The sequence below is a fragment of the Notamacropus eugenii genome, chromosome 6 (assembly GCF_028372415.1).
Source record: "Notamacropus eugenii isolate mMacEug1 chromosome 6, mMacEug1.pri_v2, whole genome shotgun sequence".
Taxonomy (NCBI): Eukaryota; Metazoa; Chordata; class Mammalia; order Diprotodontia; family Macropodidae; genus Notamacropus; species Notamacropus eugenii.
The window spans coordinates 36,820,302-36,846,631 of record NC_092877.1 but is presented as its reverse complement, the minus strand read 5'-3'; the positions used below and the strand labels follow the sequence as shown (position 1 = coordinate 36,846,631).

The window sequence follows — 26,330 nt, the reverse complement described above, 5'->3', positions numbered from 1 at the left end:
TGAACAAATCAATGTACTTTTCTGGGAATCGATTTCCCCATCTACAAAACAGGAATAATAAGACCCCTGTTTGTCCACTGAAGTCTTACTTGTCTCACAGTGGCAGAAGCCCTGAAGCTGTTCTAAGAAAATGGAAGTTCACCACGTCCTACCAAACTAGAAATTCTTCAGCAACAAGGCAGTAGTAGACGGTGTGTTCATCAACCTGGCTGACTCCAGATTTGTTAAGGTATGAAGGGGTCAAAATCTGCATTGAAGAAGGGAGTCTTCACACAGATAAAATTATACATCTTTTCAAGTATTGTACTCATACTTACCTTTCTCCCTCACATGGTTATTATGTGATTTAAGTGAAGTTAACATATGCAAAGTCTACTGTTGTTCTTGTTCGCTCATTTCAGTAGTATCCAACCCTTTGTGACCCCATTTGGGATTTTCTTGGCAAAGACACTGGAGCGGTTTGCCAAGATCTCCCTCTCCAACTCATTTTACTGATGAGGAAACTGAAGCAAACAGGGTTAAAGTGATTTGCTGAGTCACACTGCTACTAAGTGTCTGAGGCCAGATTTTAACTCAGGAAGATAAGTCTTCCTAACTTCAGGCATGGTCCTCTAGCCACTGCACCACCTAGCTGCCACAAAGTCTACAGAATTGTGTATTATTACACCAAAAGACAACAAAATAGCAAACTGAGATACAGCCTTCTCCAGTGAGATGCAGATACCTGCTCACAGGCCATCCAAATAGCTCCCAAAACACAGAAAGATTGTGTATCTACTAAAAGTCTGCTTGTATTACAGCAAACAAAGTAAGAACATCTTCTTCAAAGTTTGCTTAATGATCCAAATCTTGCACTTCACACATTTCTCTTGAAGACATAATCCCTAAAGTTATATTTCCATTCATTTTTTCCATCCCTTTAGTTACAAGTAGATTCTTGAAAAATTTGGTTCTATTGGATTTATCTCAAGAGGGGATAAATCAGGTCAAGGTGGTTAGGGAAAGAAAAAGAAAAGAAGTGCTAGGATATTTTTCCATTTCACTGGGAGCTTCTTTCTGCCAGTCATTTTGTGGTAATTTTGGAGGCATATAACTGTGATCTTTTCCCCAAATCCTTGGATACAAAACAGAAAGTCTCTCCCCAACATCTTCTACCCTGATCCAAGAAGAAAGTTCTTCCTGGGATAGCTTTTGTTCAGACCCCTACGAACACACTTATGAAACATATCTACTTCTTTTCTCTCATTAGCTATTGTCTCTTTTCCCTTAACGGTTCAACTGTTGTTAATAAAGCAGATGCCTTTCAAAAAATAGATCTGGTTTGACAAAAGTCTGAACTACTTTTACAGGACAGTCACTGACCATCAGAGAGTATTGATGATGCTCCTGGGCAGATGGTGTCTCCAGGTGTGGTATAATGTCTTTAGCCTTTGCCATCTGACAGAAGTAAATCTATTTGTGTCACTTTGACTGTGACCACCATTCTCTAGTTTTCCATGTGAGTGCCATGAATGTTGCTGAGAATTTTCATTTATCTTATAACAATAGCAAATTTACAACCAGGCAACAATGATCAAGACAGCTTTCCATCATTAAAGTTTTAACACACTGAGGAGACAAGTGTCCCAGGAAGAGCCATATATGAAATGAAGGGGTTTTGAGGCCCAGCTCTCAGACCTGCTCCTACCAATATCTTACCAACTGAGGGGAAGTAGCTGAGTCTGTGGGATCAAAAACCACAGGGTTTCAGATTTAGAAAAACAAAAGCAAAAAAACAACTTCCCAAATGCAAGCTGGGAGAGGGGGAAGACAGCAATTCATCTGAAAAAAATATTTAGGGACCACTTCATTTTTTTATCTTTCCTTTCCTAGCCCCTATGAGTGCCTACAACATAGTGAGTTGAAATAAAACAATAAAATGTTAACATTCACAGGCATCTTAGAGATTATCTGTTTTAGCCTGTCATTTTACAGATAGGGAAACTGTGCTCAGAAATACGAAAAGACTTAACAAAGGTCACACAAGTTAATGCTAGAAGTTAAAAGCTAAAAGTTGGTTTAATGAATTGGAAATGTCTCATGATGATGTAATGAAGCAACACTAGCTTGCAGAGACATCCCCTGAAGCTGCTTGTCTTACAATACTATCACAGCAGCCGCCAGACAGGCAGTGGAGGTGTCCCTAGTTCTAGGGTTGCAGATTAGGGGAGGTAACAGGTTATTAGGATTACTTTGGCTCAGGGGTAAAACTATGCACAAGTTCTGAAAAAGAACTAAGTGAGAACTTGAGCCCCTAAGGAAAACAGGAGGCTGTGGCACAGAAATCCAACAATCTTATTGCAGCTCATTACAGTGGCAGGTGACTGGATATTCTCCTCCCATCCAACTGTCCTGTGCAATCTAACACCAGCCAAAGAGCTCACTCTTTGTGCTGAGGACAGCAAAACATCTGCTGAGCTTTATTTGGAGCAGTTGCTGCCAGGAGGAAGGAGCTAGATGTGATGTTTAAGAACTCTAATGACCTGAAATGCACAATACGATATTAAATAATAGAGTTATGGACTGGCCCGGTAATTCCACTTACAGAAGGTATTCCCCACTGAGAAAGTTCCTTCTGCAAGTGCAAGTTGGCATCTTCTCTGCAACTTAGAAAGTTTCCTAGAGCACTGAGAAGTTTAATGACCTGTCCAAGGTCATAAAGCCAATAGATAGAAGAGGCAGGATCTAAACCCAGGTCTTCCAGGCTTTAAGGTCTGCTCTTTATCCCTTTATCCACTCTACTAGGAGGAAGAGGAGGAGGATGGGGAGGGGCAAAGTCTGTTAATAATACAGACTAATTGAAGTCTAGCTAACTGGAGCTCAGATATGGTGATCAACAAAGACTATACAATGTAATAGTAGCGATTGTATTATCTGTTGTTATGGGCTGTAATAGTTTATCACCTACTAAACACCAAGTTATACACAACCTGGTGGCTAGCAGCATATATTAGAAACTCACTGTCATGGACTGCCATGATAAGTCTCCGTGCTACAAACAGAGACATCAAATATCCTGAAGAACTCAGCCAATTATTGTACCAGAATTGGACAGCATCATAGGCCAAACTACTGCCCACAATCTCTGAGACAGAACATTGATTCATTAAAAAACTCAGCAGCAACATTTTTAATAGATGTCACCATGCCAACCCTCATGAGACCAAGAGCCCTCAAGGTTACCCAGAGTCCTACCTACCTGAAGAGAGCTGAATTACTGAGGAACAGGCTAAGGTATATATCATACTAGCCCTGTCTGCTACTGGGGTCATACGTGAGTGCTTTCCATGTGCCTCCAGAGGATGAACTCACATCCTAAAACTTTTATTTAGATATACAAAGGTGCTATTTTAGCTGTCTGAGCAATTGCCTGAGTAACACCGACAAGAAAAGAGAACAGCAGGATACAGTCTTGTCTTGAATCCCTATCCGAGAAGATGAGAAGAACAAAATGATAATAAATGACATTCGCATCGTGCTTTATCTTTACCAAGTACTTTCTATATATGTCAGTCAGTCAATCGATAAGCATTTACTAAGTGTCAATTGTGCTCCAGGCACTAGAAGGAGGATAGAAGTCATTTCCTGCTCTCAAGGACCTCACAGTCTAATAGAGGAGATGACATGATAAAAACTATCTACAAGATGTATATAGACTCAAATGGAGATAATCAATAGAAGGGAGGAACTAGCATTGAGGGAGATCAGGAAAGGTAAGGTTTTAGCAGGAATCTGAAGAAAGCTAGGGAAGCCAGGAGGTGGAGGTGAGGAGGGAAAGGATCCCAGGCATGGAGGATAGCCAGGAAAAATGTCCAGTCTGGAGAAGGAGTGTTTTGTGTCAGGAATGGCAAGGAGGCCACTTAACTTTATCACAGAATAAAAGGCAGGGAGGGGGAAAAAGTGTAAGAAAACTGGAAAGGTGAGGGTTAAGGGCCCTGAATGTCCAAAAGAGGATTTTATTGGATCCTGAGGGTCAAGGGAGCCACCAGAGTTTACTGAATGAGGGGCTAATACGATCAGACATTCACTTTAGGAAGATTAGCTTGATAACTGACTGGAGGGTGGACTAGAGTTTGGGGAGAGCCTTGAGGCAAGAAAGCCAACCAAAAGGCTACTGCAATAGTCTACGAATGCAGTGATGAGGACTCACACCAGAATGGTGGCAATGTCAGGGGAGAAAAAGGGATGTATATACGAGAGATATTACAAAGCTAAATTGACGGGACTTGGCAAAAATATGGGGGTGAGAGAGTAAGTAGAGAATGTAACAGGTTGCAGGCGATTAGGGGGATAGCAGTACCTTCAGCAGTAACAGGGAAGTTCAAAGGCAGAGGGAGTTTGGGGGAAAGAGAGTAAGTTCAATTTGGGACATGGTGATTATTAAGATGTCTATAGGACATCCAGTTGGAGATGTCTAATAGGAAGTTGAAGATGCATGGGTAGAGAGAGGTTAGGAGAGAGGTTAGGGCTGGATAAGTAGATCTGAGAATAATCAGCATACAGACAATAATTGAATCCACAGGAGCTGATAGGATCACCAAGTGAATCCATATAGAGAGAGAAGAGAAGAGGGTCCAGGGCAGAGCCCCAGGAGAGACCAATCTTTAAGAGGGCATGACCTGAATGAAAATCCAGCGAAGCAGAGGGGGAGGAGGAGAAACAGGATATAGTAGTACCACAAAAACCTACAGAGAAGAAGAGGGTGATCAGCAGCGTCAAAGGCTGTAAGAAGAGAGTTCAAGAAGGGTGAGGACTGAAAAAAGCCTTTAGATTTGGCAACCAGGAGATTACTGGTAACTGGAGAGAGCAATTTCAATTGAATGATGAGGTCAGAAGGCAGACAACAGAGAGTTAAGAAGAGAGTGAGAGGAAAGGAAGTGGAGGCTTCAATCACAGGTGGCCTCAAGTTTAGCCACAAAAAGTAGACAAGATATGGGACAACAGATAATGTGGACAGATGGATCAAGTGAGAATTTTTTTGAGACTGAGAGAGACATGGGCAAGTTTGTAGGCAATAAGGTACAGCTAGTAGACAAGAGGATGCTGAATATAAATAAAAATGGAGATGACAGAGGGGACCATTTGCTGGAGAAGATGGGACAGAATGGAATCACTTGTGTATGTAGAGGGATTTGCCCTGGCAAGGAGAAGGGCCACCTCTTTATGTGAGAGAGGAGTGAAGAAGGGGATAGTGTAGAAGGCATCTGAGCAATAGGAGAAAGGAGGGAAGGAGAGGTAGCTCTCTGCAAATGGCTTCAATTCTTTCTGTGAAAAATGTTAACTCATCTGACCCTCACAACAATCCAACAAGGTCGGGAGTAGATATATCTTCACCTACACTTCATAGGTAAAGAAAATGAGCAATAGGGAGATGAAGTGACTTACTCAAGGTCAAACGACTAGTAAGAACAAGAGCCAACCCTCAAACCCAGGTCCTTACTCATCAGTGCTTTTTCCACTTAAGGCGTGCTGAACTTCAAGGACATCAAGCTGTCAGTCAGTGACAATGTTCACTCTAGCTCATGATCTTCATGCTCATGGAAGTGCCAGTCCCACTGTCCTTTATCAAGATCCTGGTAGGCTGGCAGGCTATGGCACCAAGGGGCACCCTGGTGGTACTTATGCAGCAATAATCATTATCATCAACTATAACTGGCATTGGCGTCACACTTTAGCAGTTTACAAAGAATGTTCTATACATGATTCATTGGAACCTCACTTACAACCCTTAGGCAAATGTTCTCGGTATTATTATCTTCATTTTGAAGAAGAGGAAATTGAAGAGGAAATCCTAAAAGTTAAAGTGACTTGCCTACAAACATACAACTCACAGGCATCGACTAGACCATCATGTTTTACTGGACCCTGGCATTGCTCCAGAGTCTACCTGGAAGAGGCTGGCCCTATGACCATCACTGGCATCAAGGGCCGGCTCCTTGGGAGCTCCCCACTCAGGAGCCAAGATTAATCCAAGGATGTACATATGCATCCCTTACCCTCCTAGGGCTTGTGGTTTAAGACAGAAATAGGGATACAGTGCCCTAGGACATTACAGCCAGAAAGGGCTTTAAAGAGCCTAGAATCAAGCCTTTTACTGCTACAAGGGGCCTTAGGGATCAGCTGCCTACTGCCCTCATTTTACAGGTGCAGAATCCTAGGTCTGAAGAGGCAAAGTGGGCTGTCTACCATCATGTAAATAAAAAACCACAGGGCTGAAATTCAAACTAGGGTTTTCTCACTACAAACCCAGCTCCCTGTCACTACTTTGATCCCTTCCATTTGACAGAGGAGGAAAAAGAGGTTCCAATGACTTGAGGCTCAGAATGGATCAAGAACCAATGACTTGCCAAAGTCACACATTAGTGGCCAAGCTGTGATGAGAATCTATTTCCAAACTTCTGGTCACAGGCTATTTCTACTTCAAAGAAGTAAAGGATACCAGCCACATCTCAGTCCAGAATGAGGGTCCAACATAGAAGTTGACACTGCACAGGAGGAACAATGCTGTTTAGAGCTCCTGGGACCAGAAGGTCTTTTTTTGGCTCCCTGGGGTACATACATAGTACAGACATGAGTGAATATGCATTAAAATTATATTCAATTTGCATAGGACACATAACTCTTCTGCAATATGCCTAGTTAAAGTTCTATTTTTTACCTTCTTCCTTTCCAGCCTCCAGCTCACTCAGCAAGCCAGATCCCTACATCAGAACCCTGCCTGACAAGCACACTGGGGGGGAGGGGGAGAGGGGTGGAAGGGTGGCAAGGGGGAGAGAAAGAAGAGGTAGGGCATAGTAATCAGGAAAACTTAGGAGAGGGAGAAAGATCCCTGAGAGGCCACAGGGGTGCAGAACTCTGAACACATAGTAGGGCTGAACCACATCTGAACAGCAGAACAAGCCAACTCCTACAATACCAGGCTACTGGATAATACCTCTAGGGGCTCCTGGGGTTTCTAAGGACAGGGCCAGCCTGTCTAATATGCTCTAAGATTCTACTCCATCACAAATGCCTCCCAGACTGTGGATTAGTTGATAAAAGCTGGGGTGAGGTGGGCAAGGCTAAACTGGATAAGTAGGAAGAGATGGGACAGAGAAAGACAAAAGTATCAGACCAAAAGTACTGACTGGTCTTTGAGTTCATCAAAATGGAGCTAGGATATACTGTTTAATATAAACTTGGGGTGCAGGTACAGGGAAACTCAGTTATTTCTACTCACTAACCCAGCCGTTCCACCAGAGATTGATTCCAACCTAGAATCAGACAAGACAGAATTTAGAATTGAACCAAACTCTTAGGACTGGAACAGCTCTTAAAGATCAGACTCCCTTATTCTACAGTCTGAGAAGCAGAAGGCCACAGAGAACCCTTCCTAAGATCATTCAGCAAGTTAGTGCAGAGCAGAGTCTACGATCATTGGAGCCCCTGACCCCTCAGGCAGGACCCTTTCCACTACCTCACAGCTGCCCTCAAAACTGTCGACAAATGTGATGGAGATGGGGGGAAGAGGGCAATGCTAAGTTATACAAGAAAGAATACAAGGGAGAGAGAGAAAAAAAGGTCATTAGACCAACTAACACCGATCTCTGATCTCATCAGAAATCCCAGATTGGTGGAGCTAGGAGAACCCTTAGAACTCAGTAAATTTAATCCCCTATTTTGCAAACAGAACCTTGAGGCTCAGAGAAGTGAATGAATTTACCCAAGGCTACATAACTAGTAACTATTCACCAGGTAGCTATTAGCCAAAATGTAAACATTATCCTTACGGGGGGAGGGGGGGAGGGTGAAGCCAAGCATGTAAACTGGTTTGCATTGTTAATCCTATTCAGTAGGGAAACCACTGAAGGGGTTAAAACTTCTAAGTATTTTTTACTATTTTGCCTTTGTTTATCAGACTTCAGAGCCAGAAGGTCCCTTAGAGATCTTCTAATCCACATCTCTCCCTTTTCCAGATAAAGATCCTACATGAATGTCCCACTTTGCTGTGGTGTAGAAATGAACCCTGAGACCTTGAGGCTACATTGTGAAAATCCAACATCTCATCCCTCCTACAAAGCTGTAAAGGCTTTAATATAAGTCCAACAATGGAATATATGTATACATATATACAAGGACCAGTCTGGCCAAGTACAGAGAGATTTCATCAGCAGAAGGCTGAGCACTAAGGGATGAATTTCTTTGTTTTCATTTTCAGCCAGAGCACCTCTTGAAAACTTCTCTATGAAGACATGAAGTGTTGATGATTTGCCTTGGCAAAAAGGGTGTCTATACTGATGAAATTATGTATCCTACAAGTACCTTACAGATAGGAACCTGCTCCAAAGGGACAAAGAAGTCACGTCCTTCCAGTTCTAATTACTCGCCTCTCTAATCAAAGAAGTAGGCCTGATGTTGGACACTCCTCACATTTCAGAAAAGTAGCAGTGTGAATGCTGACAAAAGAACACCTAAACCCAGCATTAAACCCCGTCATCCATTTTTTCAGAAGCTGTAGGCCACTGGGGCAGGTCCTGCCTGCCCTCTATCGCAGTCCAACCCTGGTGACCCCATAAAATTCTTGACTCTTTTACTATGCCACCAGAGCCAGACTGTGGGTCATTTGGCTCCAGGGAAGCTGACTTCATCAGTACCTTTCTCACTGGATTAGGAGAGGAGGGCTGCATGGTGCTGTCCAGAGGGTGCCCACTGGCAGGGGCATCTTCTGCCATGGCCTGGGACAAAGGAGGGATTACAGTCCTGTCAAGAGGTGGAACTGGCTTTGGGCCTTCAGGTACACTGGGCTCCTCACAAGCCTGCAAGGGAAAAGACATGTGTTCAGACTTCACCCTGGAGTAAACAACCATTCCCCATCACCCCCCACATACAACCCCACACACTCTGTCAGCCCACTCTTGTCGTTTCTACAGTTACAACATCTCTCCCTTCTCATGTTGCCATTCCCCTAGCTGAGAACTTCATCACATGTTGCACAGAACATTTGAATGGCCTCCCAACTACTATTCCTGACTCAAGTCTCTCCCTTCTCCAATCCATCATCCACTCAGTGGTCTGTGATTTTCCTAAAGCATAGATCTGATGATGATACCCCCTGCTCAGCAAACTTCAGTGGTTCCCTATTATCACCAGATCAAATACAAAGTACTCCCTTGGGTATTTAAGGCTATGAACCACAGGACTCCTTTCTACCTTTCCATTCTCCTCACCTTTTACTTCCTTCACACACTCAAAGACCCATTGAGCTATTCTTCACACACGACACTCCCTCTTCTTTGCCTATGCTTTGATTTTATCTCTCCTTCCTCACCTTGCCTCTTAGAATCTTGGCTTTCTTCAAGATGCAGCTTAAATGCCCCCTCTGCAGGGTATGAGGCCTCTCCCAGTGTCCCAGCTCTCTTGGGCTTTCCTCCCTAGGGTTACCTTCCTTCTCCTCAGTATATACATTGTACATACCTATTTACTTACATGTTGCTCCCCCTCCTCCCCTTAGAATGGAGGTCAAGGGTCATTTTCGTGGCTTGGCTTCCTTTGTGTTTCCCTTGCTCAGGGCAGTGCCCGGCCCATGGTAAGTGCTTAACAAATGCTTAGGACTGATTTATTGATTTTGAGTAAAACACTTTGGACAAGTTCTTCTAAAACACAAAGCCTAGAGGAGATCTAAGGAACTATTCCTTCTCACCATCAGAAAGTGTAAAGCATATGATCCTAAATTTAGAGTTAGAAGAGATGTTAGAGGACATTTAGTTCAATTTCTCCATTTTACAGATAAGAAAATTGAGGCCCAGGGAGCTTGCATGCCATAAATTAGTGTTCTTGCCCTACAGCTTACAGCCTCCTGGGATAGAACTTACATAGAAGAAAACCTCAAAGGAGCATGTGATATCTGCCTTCTTAGCAATGATAGCAGACCCAATGTTGACTGGCATTCAGCTTATAGTTCACTAGGGTCTCTTCCTACCACTGGGGAAGAAGCCCCTCTCTCCTCCCAAAATGATTATAAATTTGGGTAAGCCAGTCTGATTTATCTGTTAAAACACTGATGTAAGGTCTTAAGTGTTTTCTTTAAGATGAAATATATCTATGGCACTTGGATAGAAAAAGCAGATGAAAATTATGTGGCTGGGAAAATGATATTGTGAGGGAGTACAGTAATATTGTGATTGTGGCAGGAGAAATAAAGGTAGCGGGGGAGGAAGGGAGCTAGTGAACAGAGGGAAGCCAAGTGGTTCTGTTCCCAAAGAGAGCAAAACGCAGTAGAACAGACTGAGAACAGTATGGAGAGTTCAAGATGGCAGGTCTGGTGTGATGGGGTAGGGCTGCAGGGATCTGTAGAGTCCAATCAACTAACATTTTAAAAGCACCTACTAGTGCCAGGTCTGGTGCTAAGCACTCAGGCTATAAATAAGAAGGCAGTACCTGCCCTCTAGGTGCTTACAATGTAACTGAAGAAGATAATGCACAAAGGGAAGTCGAGAAAGGCAGGAAGGGCTGCCAGAGGAGACTAGCTTTTTTATGGAGTTGAAATCAAGCAGAGTAGCTGGTGGAAAATGAAGAGTTGCCTGGAAAATTCCTAGACCTCTATAAAGGAAAGTTTGGGGAAGAGTTTTTTGCTTTGCCCTCCAGCTCTCCAAACAGGTAGGAGAGGCAAATGAAAGTCCTGAGGAAGTGCTAAGGATAGGAGCTGAAGCATTCTCCATGATGATGAGCTCTAGAATATGAGTTAGAGTTTTAAGACTGTCTCAAGAGAGTTAAGAATGAAAGCTAGACTTAGATTTGCGGACAAAATTCATAACTAGTCAAGAAGTTATCAATAAATCTTTGGAATTAGGGGTGGCATATTTGTTCTTGCCTAACAAAATGAGAGCAAGTGATCTCATTCCTCACCTTTATCTTAAAAGGTGCAGTCTCCAAGTAGAAAGGGCTGCCTCCAAGGGAAGAGGTGTATGACCATTTATTGAAGATGTTGTAGAAGAGGTAAGAAATGACTTGGTTTGGGTGACAGTGTTGTACAAATTACGTGAGAAAAGAAGTAATTTTGGTGTGGTTTAATTTAGGGACAGTAAATAGCTGCCACTAATTTGCATTTGCTTCTACTAATCCTAGACTGACTTGGACCAGTTTGATCTGGTTTCTCTGCCTTTGGTTAGTACTCTGCGCCACACACACTGTTTCATTGCTTTCTTTTGTGCTTTTCCATTCTGTGGCTTTTAAGAATGGATATTATTCCAAGGAAATATGCAAAAGTTGTAGTGCTTCAAGAACACACTTCAATGACTATTAGCTATATTTCAGAGGCTACTAGCATGAGGAAGTCAAGTGTTTTAAGAATTTTTCAAGTCCACAAAAAAATCATTCACATGGAAGAATGGTGTAGTTGAAAATACAGTTGAGGAGGGACACTTACAAGGCATGCCTGAAATGTTTCTCTGCGTGGAAAGAATAGAGAGAATGCTTCCAAGAAAAGATTAATGAGGTGGAGAGATTGGACAATACATAGACATTCTGCAACTGGCTCTGATTAGCTAACAACATATTTGGATGGAACTTTTTTCAACTGGCTGCACAGCCAGAATTGGCAACATCTTCAAAAAGGTCAGAGTCAGCTTTGGTTTTCTCCTTTGGTCTCATCTGATAACACTTTTACTCACAGTGTCCATGGGGAGACTGAGCTATAAGGGGAAAGGGCTTAGGACTTTCTCTCAGCCTACCTGACCTTAAGAAACATGCCTCAGTCTTTCCTTTATCCTTTTTGATTGCAGGTGAAAGGAGTCTCATCTCCAACCCTGGGAGTTTCAAAAAGTTGAAAAATAAATCACAAGAATCATGGGAATTGGAATGGGAAACTAAGTTTTGGAGTCAGAGCAGCACTGATGCTCTGTGGAGCAAGGAGTAACTTTTGAGAGTAACCTTTTGGACCCACCAAAGACAGCACAAGATCTGATCTGGCAGTTGTGCCACATCTCAAGTTGAAATTGGTGGGACCAGTGCCATGGAGGAATTGAGCTAAACTTTGAATCTACTCCCCCCCCAGACCCTGAGGTTGTACAGGAAGAGAGTATGACTTCTCTCAAGGTGTTGGTAGGGGAAATGTTTACATTTCTGTTCCTGCTATAACTTCGAAGCAAACATTCCTTTGTAAAAGCTAATTGATGTTACATGGTTAAGTGGAACAGGGGTCCTAATTGCTTGCCCCTAACAAAAAGGGAGAATAGCTGATGGCTCAAACATAAGACAGGATGTCACCCACAAATTCCTCACAGTAGCCTACTTCCCTTAGGGGAAGGTGTAGCCTACCAGACTCCAAAAGATGAGGCAGAGCATTCTTGCTACAAAAATGAAAAATAACACTAAGAACAGAAACTATTGCTCCAAAAGAGCCTAATATTATAATTCTAAGAAAATAAGCAAAGCCCTTCAGAGAAATCTGGCAGCTAAAGGGATTGTTACTAATTTCTCTACAGTGTGGCACGGGCTTTCTCAAGTTGGAAGAACAGCAAGAAAACCAGGAGAAAAACAGCTGCTACCATTGCTATGAAGCAAAAATGCTTGCCACAAATAAAAAATATGAAGACCGTAGAACTGAAAACTGGAGCAAAGTTGTTTTTACTGAAGAAATTCACTTTGTCAGTTGAGGCTATACCAAAACCCTTGTCAAAAGACACTCAGGTGAACCTATAAGATCTGGGCATTTTCCTCAGACTAAAGCCAGGAAACTGAGTTTCAACATAGCTGAATGACTGCCGAAGGTCATTCAGCTAGTATGAAACAGAGCTGGAACTTTAATCTGAACACTGAACTTAGATCTTTGTAAGTAGTGGCTGTTTAATAGATATTTATTAAACTGAAATAAAGGGTCTTATAAGCTTTTTGGGAATTATTGTCCTCTAATGCCTAGAATAATCTATTTGGGCAGCTTAGTGGACAACTTTGACCCTGAGAGGCTCAAACATGAGAGGCATATTTTCATATGAACAAGAGAAAGAAAAATGGTAAACACGAGCCTAGAAAGCAAACTAGATAGGATAAGCCATTTGGGATATGAACCTAGAAAGAGAAATCTTAAAGACACATACAAGTACATAATAGGAAAGGACTTTAGAGTTCCTACAATCCAACCCTCTTATTTCATAGATAATGAAGCTGAAGCCTCCTCCACACAATGAGTTAGTAGTACAACCAACCCTAGGACAAGGGCTTGGGACCACCAGCCCAGTTTCCATTCCACCATACCCACTCACAGCTAGGATCACAGGACTATGGGACTTGAGAGTTCATCTAGTTTCTCATTCTATACATAACAAAACTAAAGCCCACAGGGTAAAAGTGACATGGCTAAGGCCTCATTAGTAGTAAATAGTCACACTCTGAAAATCAACTCCTCTTTTTCCACTCTACCATCTGTCTGCCTCTCACAGCTTAGTCGGTTTCACAGTTTTTCACCAGGCCAGCCCTGTCCATTCAATAGGGTACATGTTAATTCTCTGAAATCCTGAGTTGTTTGCTCCCTGGGAAGGGCTTGCACAACATACACAACCCACTAGGCTCCTGATAAACATTATCTGGAATGTCAATTTTCCCAAGTACTGCAGACAAGGAAAAAGTCAAATTCCTAATAGCTGCCTCACCACCCACAGAGAAGTGCTAGCATGAAGGCTGGCCAGGCTCTGAAATCTACCCATGACTGAGAGAAACTAACCCTGGCAGCTGAAGACTCAGGCAACCTTTAGCAATAGTGCTCAGGAACAGGAGCCCTGGAAAGAAATTATCCCTAAAAGAGAGAAAGCTGGGTCCTGAACTATGAGGACCACAGATTCAGAGCAAGAAGGGATTTTAGAGATGAAGTGTCTCATTTCCCAGATGAGAAAACTGCCACCACATGTCCTCTACTTCCTCTTTTCTGAAATTGGCTCCAATTCCCCAAATCTAGTTTTTCCTTTTATTCAAATTTCCATACAAGACATCCTCTTTCAAGGAACTTTATCTGATAAGGCCTAAAATAATGATTCCCATTCCAAAGTAACCAGTTATGCTTTTTTTCAGGGAGTCCTAAAGAAACTTCAAAGATTTAATAGATAAATGACAGGTTAAGAAAAAAATGTATGTCACTCATAACTCCATATTACTTAGCATAAGGATCACAGAACCAAAGAACCATAAAATTGGCATTGCAGGTGAGTGGAGAGGAGGGGAGAGGTCTGAGAAATGTGTCCTTGCTGTCATAAATTCCTTGCTTAAAATTCTTATCACAGAGTTTTCTGACTCTAAAGTGGCTCTGTCACCAAGGGTTGATGCCTTTCCTAATCAAAAAGCTCTTAACCTTCAGAGAAGATCCTTTCTAGCTCTAGAGTCAAGATCTCCTCACTTCTCCAAGTGAGTAGTCTAGGATGACTAGAAGAGCTCCACATAGTTCTAGCTTTATAGTTTACCAAGTATCTTCTCACCCCTCATCTCCCTTGATCCTCACAACATTCTCCAGAAGGAAGTACAGCAGGGTTTATCCTCATGTTACAGAGGAGGAAACTGAGGCTCACGGAAGGACCAAGCTATCCGCTCCTAGCCATGCAGTAAGCTATTGGGAGACCTGGCACTGGCCAGACTGCCCAGGACAGCCTGAGGACTCACCTGGGAGACTTCTTCTTGAACCGGCTGCAGCGGGGCCGGCTGCCTCACTATGTAGTTTATCTGACCCACAATGGTTTGCTGCACGTGTTGAGGTGACTTGGTCTGGTTGAGCTGTAAACTGGGTTGCTGAGCTTGAAGAAGCAGCTCCAGATCCTTCTGCATTTCCTCCAGCTCAAATTTATGGTGCATGATGTCCAGGCTAGGAGGCAGGACAGGCTCATGGCCACTCTCATGCTGACCTGCAGTCAGTGGAGGGGGTGGCAGTGGTGGCTGTTGCTGCTGCTGCTGCTGCTGCTGCTGCTGGGCTTGTGGGGGCAGTGGTTGTGGTGGCTGAGGGGGGGGCAACTGCTGGTGTTGCTGGAAATGACTAAACTTTACCTTCTGGTGGTGACCAAACTGGACTTGGACAGAAGGGGCCTGCAGGGAACGTTGAGCGTGCTGGGCATGTGCTGGTGGTGCCCCAGCACAGGCGGGGTGTGGGCCCTGCTGCAAGGACTGTGCATGGGAGAGCTTGCCCAGTCCCTGGGGGGTACTCTCTGGCTCAGTGTGCATCTGGGGATCCAGCCAGGGCTGCATTAGCTTCACAGGAGTGGGGCTACAGGCCTGATCTTTCTCACTGGCCAGTGCTGTAGCTGTGTACTGGGCAGACACGTGTGGTGGGGGCTGCATCTCAGGAGGCTGTCTGAAGCTCTGGGGATGGTGTATGCTAGGGTGCAGAGCCTGGCTTTTGTGCACATGGAGGGCAGGTGGGCAATGAGAACAGCAAACTGGTGTGGAACATGAGCTTGAAGCTTGGAACTTATGTGGCTGGCTGCTAAGAGGATCCTGCTGGGCAACTGGGGAGAGGTGACCATGATAAAAAGATGACCCTTGCATATTTCCATAGCTGAGGGCTTCTGGACGGGGCAGTGGTCCACTTTCTGTTGTTATACAGCCTGTAAAGTCAGAGTGATTAGCTTTTTGAAGGTTCATTAAAGTTATTTTCTTGACCCCTTCCTACATGTTCCTCTAAACATGAAAACTGTGGTTGCACCAAATGTGTGAACCGTTCCTTTTTAGATGACCCCAATCAGAAGAGATCTTTCCCTCATCCAAGTTCACATAGAATTTTGTACCTCTCATGCCCCTCTCATAGAATCACAGCATGCCAGAGCTGGAGGGGAACTTGGGACAGAACATCAAAGCGGGAAGAGATATTAGAACTTAGAATGCTCAGGCTGGGAGAGTTGAGTATGTTAAACCTAGAAGGGTCCTTAGATAGTAGTAGGATTTTTCCATTTAAAATTTTTCTATTTTAAATACGGAAAAATAGAAACCCAGATATGGGATCAAATTTGTCCAAGTCATAGTAAGTTGAACAATGTTCAATTATGTTTTATTATATCAAAACTAAATAATTCCTGTTTATTTTTTGTCTTTGTACCTCCCCTGGTACCTAGTAGGGTGTTCTGTACCCAACAGATACTTCAGCATTTGCTGAAATGAATGATTAAGAATAAGACATATAGAGAAATATTCTTACAAGTTTTGTAAAGTGTCAACTCAGATCACCCTCATCAATCTCCCTTTACACTGAGTCCCTTCCCTTCCTCCTAAGCCCTTCCACTCTTTCTCTAGTGAGGGCAGCCCTGTGCTTAAAGTGAAAAGCAGTCTATCCTGATAACATTTGGATCAATACCCTGAGTAGAAGAAAAGCAGGTTAGGGCTAGAAAAACAACCCCAAAACCAAAACAAAGAGAGGTTGACGACTCATCAATAACTTTCAGGACCACACAGGATGCAGCATGAGCAGGCTCTGAGTTCAGGTCTCTGACTCTGAAGGTGGTTCATCATCCATACTGCCATGCAGATTCTCATGAGTTCCATATAGGTAACTTTACAGATGAGGAGACTAAGGCTCGGAAAAGTTAGTTGATGTGCCCACAGTCAAGCAGCTAAAATGCAGCAGAGGCAGAATGTGAGCCCTGGCCTTCCTGACTCCTGATTCCAAGTCCAGTACTCCACTGAAGAGGTCTAACATTGGAAGTACAACCCACCATTATTCTTCCCATGGCACTGATCTTCAGACCAAGATGTATATATTTGAACATACACATGATTATGTAGTTCCATATGTTACAGACATAGAGATGTATATTACTTACATGTGTTAAATGTGTATAAATAGATAAGCATCGATTTGCAAATAGGCAGAAAAGCCTTCCCTAGTTGTGATCCGTTTGACAGGAATTCCCTAGTCAATGTGTTACTGAGTCAGAATAAAGTGGAACTTTGGTTTGTTTTTGTAATTTTTAAGAAAATTTTTCAAACTTTAATACAAGTTTGGTATTTTGCTTTTCAGTGTAAGAAGCTTTAGATCTGGTATTCAAGAGACCTGGACTTACATACTAGCTCTTCCAGCTGTATGGCTCTGGTCTAGTAGGGCCTAGAAACCTCTCTGAACTTCAGATTCCTTTTCCAGAAAATGGAAATACTACAACTTACACTAGCTACCTTGTTGGACTGTTGGTTGCCCACCAAAACCAAGTAATGTTTGTTCGAAGTTTTGTAAATCTCATATAGAGGTGTTGATCTTTGCCTACGCCTACCCCAGATGGCCTTGATGTAACCAGAACATATTAACTAAGTATAAACATTCAGCCACATCCAGTAATACTTTGATGAGGTTTGGGCACCTCTCTGATTGAGTCAAGGAGAGAACAACATTGGCCAAGAAAATGAAGGAGCCAAGCCCCTGGGGGTTTTAGAGTCAAGCCCTTGGCAAATCTCAACAGCTGAAATGTAGGAGAGATTGAAAACCTGAAGTTCCCTGTGAAGGAAACCCGTAAAGCAGAGAATGAGGGAATCCGTCTCTCCTCCCCAGCCCTGTGGGCATGTGACTTTGAAGGGAGCTATCCAACCAGCAAGGGACTCCAGAGCCCAGACACACACTGCAGGCCCACCTTGGCAGTAGCATCAAGGAATGGGTTCCCTGGCAGCAAAGACAGCCAACGAGAGAGAAGAGTCAACCCAGGGAATTCGGCAGAGCAATGTGCCCAATAGAGACACCATAGCCAAGAAGGCTGTGTAAAGAAAGACCATCGGAAAAGACAAAGAAATTCCAAGTTCCAGGACTTGTGAGTCTCTTCTGCCACACCTGCATCCTATGCAAGTGCCTCGTACTTGCCCCTGTAAAGTTTGATCCTCCTCTTCCCATGAACATTATGTGTTTGTGGGAGAATGTGACCTGGCTTAAGAGGGTAAGGTTTATCCCTTCTATTGTCACTCCATGTCATCACAGTCAGTAGGTTTTCTACAAGCCTACTTTGTTCGACAGATGATTGTCAATGGGAAACACACTGATATGTACTCATGTGACCAGCACCCACAGGGTAAAACCCTAGAACTTGGGGCTAGCATACACGCTCAAGGGATGTACTCAAAGAGAGTAGCCCAAAGAAAGGTACACTTCAGGTGCTAGCTAGATCAATGTAATCTACATTAAAACTATTGGTAAGGGGATTGTTTTGGCAACTTTGTCTTTATTTTTTTTCTCTTTGAGGTGACTGGAAAGACAAAGATCAAAGACTATCACAAGGAAAACTGGTAAGGTACAAGCAAGGAAAACTTATCTGACAGCTGCTTGTGAAGTAGCTCAACCCTCAAAGTGCTGCTTGAAAGGCCCACAGTTGCCAATTTGAAATCTCCTTTAGGAAAGTATGGGGTTTGTTTGCTTGCTTTATAAGATGATAAAGATGGATAAAATTAGAACTGTATAGATTAACACATTTTACAGCCAGCTCAGTATCAGATTCTCAAGAATAAAACAAGTCATTTGAATTTGTGCATATGGGATGAGACAAGTTCAGAAAAAGTTTTTTGTTAACCTAAGCTTTAGGTTCAGTCTGTACACTGGTCTTGAGAGCACATGAGAAATAAATCCGTAATCCCATAATCATAAACCATCTGAGATCTTGACAGAGCCTTAGAGGTCACCTAGTCTGACTTGCTCTACCACATAGGAAGACCCTCTACAACACTCTTAACAGATAAGTCTTTCAGCCTCTGCTTAAATGCCTCCAGACAAAGGATGCTTTCTACTTTCACTGGTCAGGAAGCTTTCTCCATGGAGTAGAAACATGCCCCCTGCAAGTCCCACTTATTGTTCTGAATTCCTCCATCAAGACGAATTACTCAGAGGAACTCTAACTCTTCTTTACGAGAGTCCTTCAAGTTATGTGGGCAGTGCTGATGACCTCCATAAGTCTTCCCTTGTCCTTTAATTGAACAGACATCATCAAAAACCACAATTGTCCAATAACTGATGCTATCCAGAAGAGGAATAAGTTAGAAGATAGAAGACAGAAGACAGAAGACAATGAGTTCCCTCTCAGGCAAAGGCCAGATGGCTCCTTACAAAAGCTATGGGAAAAGGGATTCTTGCTCGGGATTTTTGCTCATGCCCTCTGAGGTTCATGGCAGCTCTTTTTATGTTACAAATGCACAAGAACAATCACACATGCACACATGCATATCTGTGTACAGAGGCACACACTTTCATACACATGGACACATGTTTGCACACATATGTACATAGAACAGGCACACCCATGGATACACATGTGCACATGCACGTGTGTATCACATGTGTGCACATGTTCATAGACCCCTTTATACCTGCATGTATGTGCGATGGGCACATACATAAACATACATGTGCACCTATACATGTGTTCACACAGGCACACACCCACACAAATATGTTCTTAAACTTATGAATTTTTAGGCTGTCACTGTATCATAGATTTAGAGTTAAAGGTGCCCCAGATCATTTTGTTCAACTCCTTCATTTTGTAGATGTGAAAATTAGAATCTGAAGAGTAAGTAATTTGCCCAAGATGGCACAAGAACAAAATGGTAGAGTGGTTACTGAAACACATGTACTCAACCCCAAATCCAGCATTCCCTCCACTGTACCAAGCTGACTTCTTAAAACTCTTACAATTTTAATTTTTCTTTGACATGAACAATCTGTAAAACAAATAACCTGTTCCAAGCAGAGGCTTTCAAAACAGCAGGGCTACATCTCGAGCCAGTCAAATGTCAGGTAAATCTTCCTAATTTGTGCCACCCATGTTCTCCCTCTTTCCATGAATGTGCCCACACACCCAAAGGGGAAAAAATCAGAATAGGTTTTCCAAAATCATAACCATACCCCACAGGGTACCTAAACAATCCACCGCCCCAAGTGTACCCAGGCATCTAAGACAATAACATTCAAGATCAAGTTCTTTAAAAAAATAATAATAACAACCTAAACCTTAAATATCTCCCATTGATTCCTTAATAAAGAAAAACACCAAAGTTTTAATAAAAGTTTGAAAACCTCTCCAAATTTAATAAACACAAAGCTATGACTTGATTTTAAAATTGCTCATAGAGAGATGATGGAAGAACTTTAAATCCTGGAGAGACCCTTGTGCCTCTTTGCAAACAGGCTGTATTAGTGTGTGAGTGTGTGTGTGTGTATGTATGTATGTATGTGTATATATATATACATACATATATATATACATATATATATACATACATATATATATATATATATATATGTATATATATATATATATATATATATATATATATGTACAGAGAGGTATGCCATTCATGGAGAGAACCAAGTGACTTTCTGGTCTCTATGGAGATTTTAAAACCAAAATGGTCCAGGATGCCAAGAGAATATTTAGGCTTCAAAGGGTGTTTTGAATAATAAATCCATCAGCTCAAAAAGAGGACTTCTTAGTTGTTATTAATTACAAAAGTCACTCAACCCATAGGCCAAAACAAGGATCCTTTTTTTTCCCTTTTTTTCCTGATAAGCAATGACTCGCCAGTGATTTGATCAATTATCAGAGGACAATGAGAGGAAAAAGTTCTGTAATGGGCCACAAAGACATTCTTAACAACAAGACTGGTCTCCTTCTGACTGACCTAAGGTTGCCAGCTGCTTTGTCCAGAAGGAAGGCTCCCATGTAAACCTGATCTTCCAGGGAGGACCAGCATCTGTGTTACAACTCGTCTCCAGCAAGCGCTGCATCTGAAACACAATCTGACAAGAAACCAGAGGGTCATTTTCATGGGCATCAGACGCAAATGAAGATCCTTAACTTCCATGAGAGCCCAGGGCCACCACAGGAAGCTCACTAACTGTGACTCCTAAATGCAAGAGCAAAGCAAAAATACTGAACTCAGAAGAGCCTTCTGGAAGAAAGGTAGCCAGCAAATGATGTGAACCTACTTAGAGAAAAGCACATACAGAGAACTGTCCAACATGATCCGTATATTGTTCTGGGGTTTGAGGGGGATTTGCTGTACCTCTTTGTTACAAGCAAGCATTCTCTGGGAGTTGGGGAGAGAGCAAAGGGATTAGGCAATGACAGCAATGTAAAAAGAATCAATAAAAAAAAGACAAATTAAGTATGATATACACATTAAGTTGGATAGAAAGTTTTCAGGAATCAAATTCTAAAGAAACAAAGTGTGAAAAACCAATACCAATGAAAAGGGAAAGGTGACAGCTGTCTAAAGAGTCCATATGCATCTGCATCATCCAATTCAGATTTTGTTAAAGGCATGTACAGAAGACAGAAACAAGAGGAGGTACTACTGGAAGATAAATATAAAAATATAGCACCTTTCTTAGGAGTGTCAAGAATGCTAAAGCTGTACTGAGCTTGGTGTGGAAAGCTAAGGAAATAAGGTTTTTATTTTTGGCTATGTTTGGAAAAGAGGAAGATGGATGGGTCAATAACAGAGAGCAAAGTGGAAAAAAAAAGCAGCTACTCAATTCTGTTTCTGTATTCTGTGCCAATGAAAATGAATTGGAAGAGACACAACAAAAATAACTAATAAGAAGGTGATACCAAGATAATCGAGGAGATAGTGAGATGGCACCTCCCTTAGTGAGTTTTCCTGGGGCTCTGAAAGAACTTGCAAATGTGATGGTTGAGCCACTAACAGAGATTTTTGCAAGAGTGTGGAGAATAAGAGAGGCATCACAGGGTTGGAGGATGAGGAACAGAACTGGACCTGTGATGTCATCAGGGTGAGGAACTCCAGGTGAGGGTTTTTTCTACCTTCTCTTCAACTTACAGTCTTAGAAAGTTGCCTAGAACAGTGAAAAGCTGAGTGACTTATCTATAGCTTAGAGTCAATATGTGCCAGAGGCAGGACTTGAACCCAGGCCTTTTTTTCTCCAAGGCCAGCTCTCCATCCACTACATCATGCCATCTCTGACCCCAAAGAACTTGAAAGAGGGCAAATATTGTTTCAATTTTCAAAAAAAGAAGATAATAAATTATGTAAACTATAAGGTAATAAGCTTTACTTCAACTCCTGGGGGGCAAAATGGAACATATTGTTAAAGGAATGCTAATAAACAGAGGAAATTGTAGGTGTGATAGAAGGAAAATTGTTCTAGCACCTATGACTTTCCCAAAGTGGCATGGGCTAACTCAGGAGATTCCAAGTTTCCCTTCACTGGAGGTCTTCAAACAGATGTTGAATGACCACTTGTGAAATAGGGAGATTCTTTAAGGCTCGGGATAAACGATCCCCTCCAAATTGGAAAGTCTGTGATTCTTCGGCCTGATTCCAAATTTCAGCTCTGCCCTTTACTATCTGTGTGGGCAGCTAGGTGGTGCAGTGGATAGAGCACCAGTGCAGGAATCAGGAGGACCTGAGTTCAAATCTCACCTCAGACACTTGACACTCACTAGCTGTGTGACCTTGGGCAAATCACTTAACCCCAACTGCCTCATCCTGAGTCACCTCCAGTCATTCTGATGAATATCTGGTCACTGGATTCAGATGGCTCTGGAGGAGAAGTGAGGCTGGTGACCTGCACAGCCCTCCCTCCCTCAAAACAAAGTCAAGTGCGAGTCATGGCATCATTTCTCTGATGACATGGTCTTCTTCAGCAACGAAGGATGAACACACACTATCTGTGTGACCTTGGGCAAGCCCCTTCCCATCTCTAGGCCACAGCCTCATTCTTGTAAAGAAGCTAGGCTAGATGACCTCTAAGGTCCTTTTCAGTGTTAATTTCTATGACTCTAGAATCCTTGCTCAGAATAAAGGATTTCTGCCTTTGTAGGAATGTTTGAAGAAGTCTGTCACTTCTGATATGAAGACTAGATGAGATGCAGAGACTCAGGGATTATGGATTTCTGTCCCATTTCTCTTTTTTTCTCCTTTTTTTCAAAAGGCTCCTCTAGCTCCCTATTGCTATGTACCAGAAACCTCCCATTTTTGCTCTGTTGCAACAACAAAAAAAATAAAACCCCAAAACAAACAATCCCCACAAGAAATATAGGGATTTCCTGGATCAGAATCATCACAATGTAATTAGTTTTTAAATATAATACTGTTTGTTATAATGTTGTACTGAGAAGACAATGAGACCTGGAAATATGGATGATGACTACTGTACAGCCTAGGTAACTTAGTGACAAGACAAAAGCAGAGGCAGTAAAGTAGGGTTGAAGAAAGCTGTTCTCATAAAACATGAAGAACGTCTGAGTGAAGAGGGAGAATAAAAGCCTCTCTTGGACCTTGTCCTGAGCTATCCTGCCACCAAGTCTAGTTACAGGAAATGCTGTGGCCAGAATCCCAGAGAAACACTGGGGCTAGGGTTCATGTGGCTATGTTAAAAGCAGTTTCCATCAGGAACTGAGGGTTCCAATAGAGAACTGACCAGCTCAGTGGACTGGGGCTGGTGGTACTGGTGATAAGAGGAAGTTAGGAGGTGAAAGCCCAGTCTGTGTGTGTGACCTGGGCTAGCTAAAGAGAGCAGTGAGACTGTCCTGATAATAAATTATCCTGGAAGTTGTCTTCATTCTGAGATTTCCAAAGGGCAGTCAAGCATTGCAACTAGGACGCCGAGAAGAACACAGCAGGGCAGTGGGATATCCTTTGAAGAGAAGCTGTTTCCTCCAAGGGGTAGGCAGAAGAAAGTTAGCTAAGTAGTGGTGAAAAAACTTGAAGGATTTCTTGGAGGGGGTGTGCCCACACTCTGCCCATAGAAATCTGTTTTTGCTATATCCTCCAAACTCCTTAAGTTTGGAATGGCTCTCTAGTCCCAAAGTTTCCAGGAAACCATTCCTCTAGCAGAAGTGGTGTAGCAGGAAGGAGTAGGCATTAGAAGGCTCTTGGATGAAAGAAAAAATGTTCTGAAGGCTGAAGAGAAACAGAAGAGCATCAGTGCCTTCAGACAGCTGAAGGGCTATAAAGGTAAAAAGAACTACACTTGCTTTGTTTGAACCCAGAAGGTAGAATTAAAATGAATGGGAGGATTGGGGTATGTAGGTCCTGGGGCAGAGGCTGGGGCAAGGGAAGGGGCAGAGGTTAGGGCATGGTGAGGGGGCAGGGGCTGGGGCAAGGGCTAGGGCAGAGACTGGGGCATGGTCAGGGGCAGGGGCTGGGGCAAGGGCTGGGGCAGAGGCTGGGGCAGGAGCAGAGAGCAGGGGCTGGGGCAAGGGCAGGGGCAGAGGCTGGGGCATGGTCAGGGGCAGGGGCTGGGAGCTCCCTTACCAGTTCTTTGCTGAAGAGAAAGGGGATGCTGTTCTTACTGCAGACTGCCCAGTTGATAAAGTTCTGCACATGCTCAAACTGGCGGTTTAAGACCATGATGCTCTGTAACTGCTGCTCCAGTTTCTGCTTCCTTTCATTGGTAAGTCCCTGGCATTAAAAGAGAAAGCAGAAAGCACATAATTGGGTTGTATTCCAGGATTACTGACAGACAACTGATGTGTGGGGTCAACTACAGGGCACGTGCCAACGTTCCAAGGTGAGGGCACTGCAAACCAATAATAAAAGGAAGACAATTAGGACTGAGAGAGAACAGAAGAATGTCCATGTCAGCCTCTAAGCTCCGTGAGAGCAGGGGCTGTTTCATTTTTTGTCCACATGTCCACATATGGACACATTTATTGTCTCCTATGTATCAGGCACTGTCATAAGTGCCGGGGATACAAAAAAGAGGCAAAAGACAGCCCCTGCCTGCAAGAAGCTTACAATTTCATGGGAAAGACAATGTACAAACAAATATGCACAAAGCAAAGAAGGAAATAATTAATAGAGGGGTTGGGGAAGGCTTCTTGTAAAAGAAGGGATTTTAGCTGGGACTTAAAGGAAGCCAGGGATGTCAGCAGTCAGAAAGGAGGAGGGAGAACATTCCAAGCATGAGGGACAGCTAGAGAAAATCCCCAGAGCTAAGAGATCTTGTTAATGAAGCAGACAGGAGGACAGTGTCACTGGAGTGCTTAGTGGGGAGTGAAAGTAGGCTGGAAAGGTGGGAGGGAGCTAAGTTATAAAGGACTCTGAATGCCAAAGAAACCATTTTGTATTTGCTCCTGACGCAACAGATAATCAAACACTGAGATTTACTGAGTAGTGAGGGTGACATGATCAGATTTGAGTTTTAGGAAAATTACTTAGTGGTTAAATGCAGAAAGGACTAAAGTGGGGAGAGACTTGAGGCAGGCAGACCCACTAGCAGCCACTGCAATAATCCAGACACGAGGTGATGGGGCCTGCACCACAGGAGTGTCAGTGGCAGAGAGAAGAGGGGAAAGTGTCAGGTCTTGACAACCACTTACATGTGTAGGGTGAGAGACAGTAGAGACAGAGAGAGAGAGGATGAGATGATAGAGAGTCCAGGATGACTCGAGCCTGAGAGGATGGCATTTTCCTCTACAGCAGTATGGAAGGGATGGATTGAGGGAAAGACAATGTTTTGGACATATTGAGATTCAGATGTCTACTGGACATCCAGTTCGAGATATCTGAAAGATGGTTGGAAATGTGAGATTGTAGAACAGATCAATAAGTAAACATACTACAGATGAGTATACCATCTATGCCTTTTTCCAAGTTGTTAATAAAAACAACATGGGACCAACTAAAGATTCCTGGGGTACTCCTCTAGAGAGCTCTAGTGACACTGAACCATTACCAGTTGACTCTCTGAATCTCTCTATCCAACCAGATCTGAATCCCTCTTTTTATATTATCATCTAACTCATATCTTTCCATTTTCTCCAGAAAGATAGTATGAGATGCTTTATCAAAAGCTTTGCTGAAATGCAGCTAAACTGTACTCACAACATTCCCCTCATCTAACAGTTTAGTAATCCTGTCAAAAAAGGAAATGAGGTTAGTGTGGCATGATCTGTTCTTGATGCATCCTGCTAGCCCTTTGTAATCATCATTTCCCAATTCTGATGTATCCATCTCTTGAATGATCTTTTCAAAATTTTTCCAGGAATCTAAATCAAATTCACTGGCCTCTAATCTATAGATGCTGTTCTCTTCCCTGTTTTGAAAATTAGTAATTTGCCCTTCTCCAACATTGTGGTCCTTCTCCCACTTTTCATAAGGAGAAAGGAACTGTCAGTCTGTGCTCAAAATAAGCAAACTTCAAGGTTTATTCTGGCAGCTTAAAATAAATCTGAAGTACAGAGCAGGAGAAAACCATTTGCCCAAAGCTATGTTTTAGTGAAGGGCTATGGTAGACATTCCCTGGTCTAAAGGAAATCGTGTTCTCTTGCTGGGTTATTCCTAGGAGGGGAATGCTCAGGGTAGGACATACCAAAGGGCCTGTGACAGGAATGGAACTTGTTTTACAAAGA

General features: G+C 42.8%; 1 protein-coding gene across 4 annotated transcripts in view; it reads right to left on the bottom strand.

The window, feature by feature from the left end:
* The window catches only part of TRIM66 (tripartite motif containing 66), a 103,934-nt gene that overhangs the window by 38,276 nt on the left and 39,328 nt on the right, over positions 1-26,330 (bottom strand). For 3 of the 4 annotated variants that reach the window (XM_072619495.1, XM_072619494.1, XM_072619496.1), the window contains 4 exons: positions 24,232-24,378; positions 20,632-20,749; positions 14,662-15,596; positions 8,673-8,834 (listed from right to left, as the gene is read on the bottom strand). In XM_072619495.1, coding sequence (XP_072475596.1) covers positions 8,673-8,834; positions 14,662-15,596; positions 20,632-20,749; positions 24,232-24,378 — 1,362 coding nt within the window. The remainder of the gene's footprint in view (positions 1-8,672; positions 8,835-14,661; positions 15,597-20,631; positions 20,750-24,231; positions 24,379-26,330) is intronic. The other variant, XM_072619497.1, reaches the window with a different exon arrangement.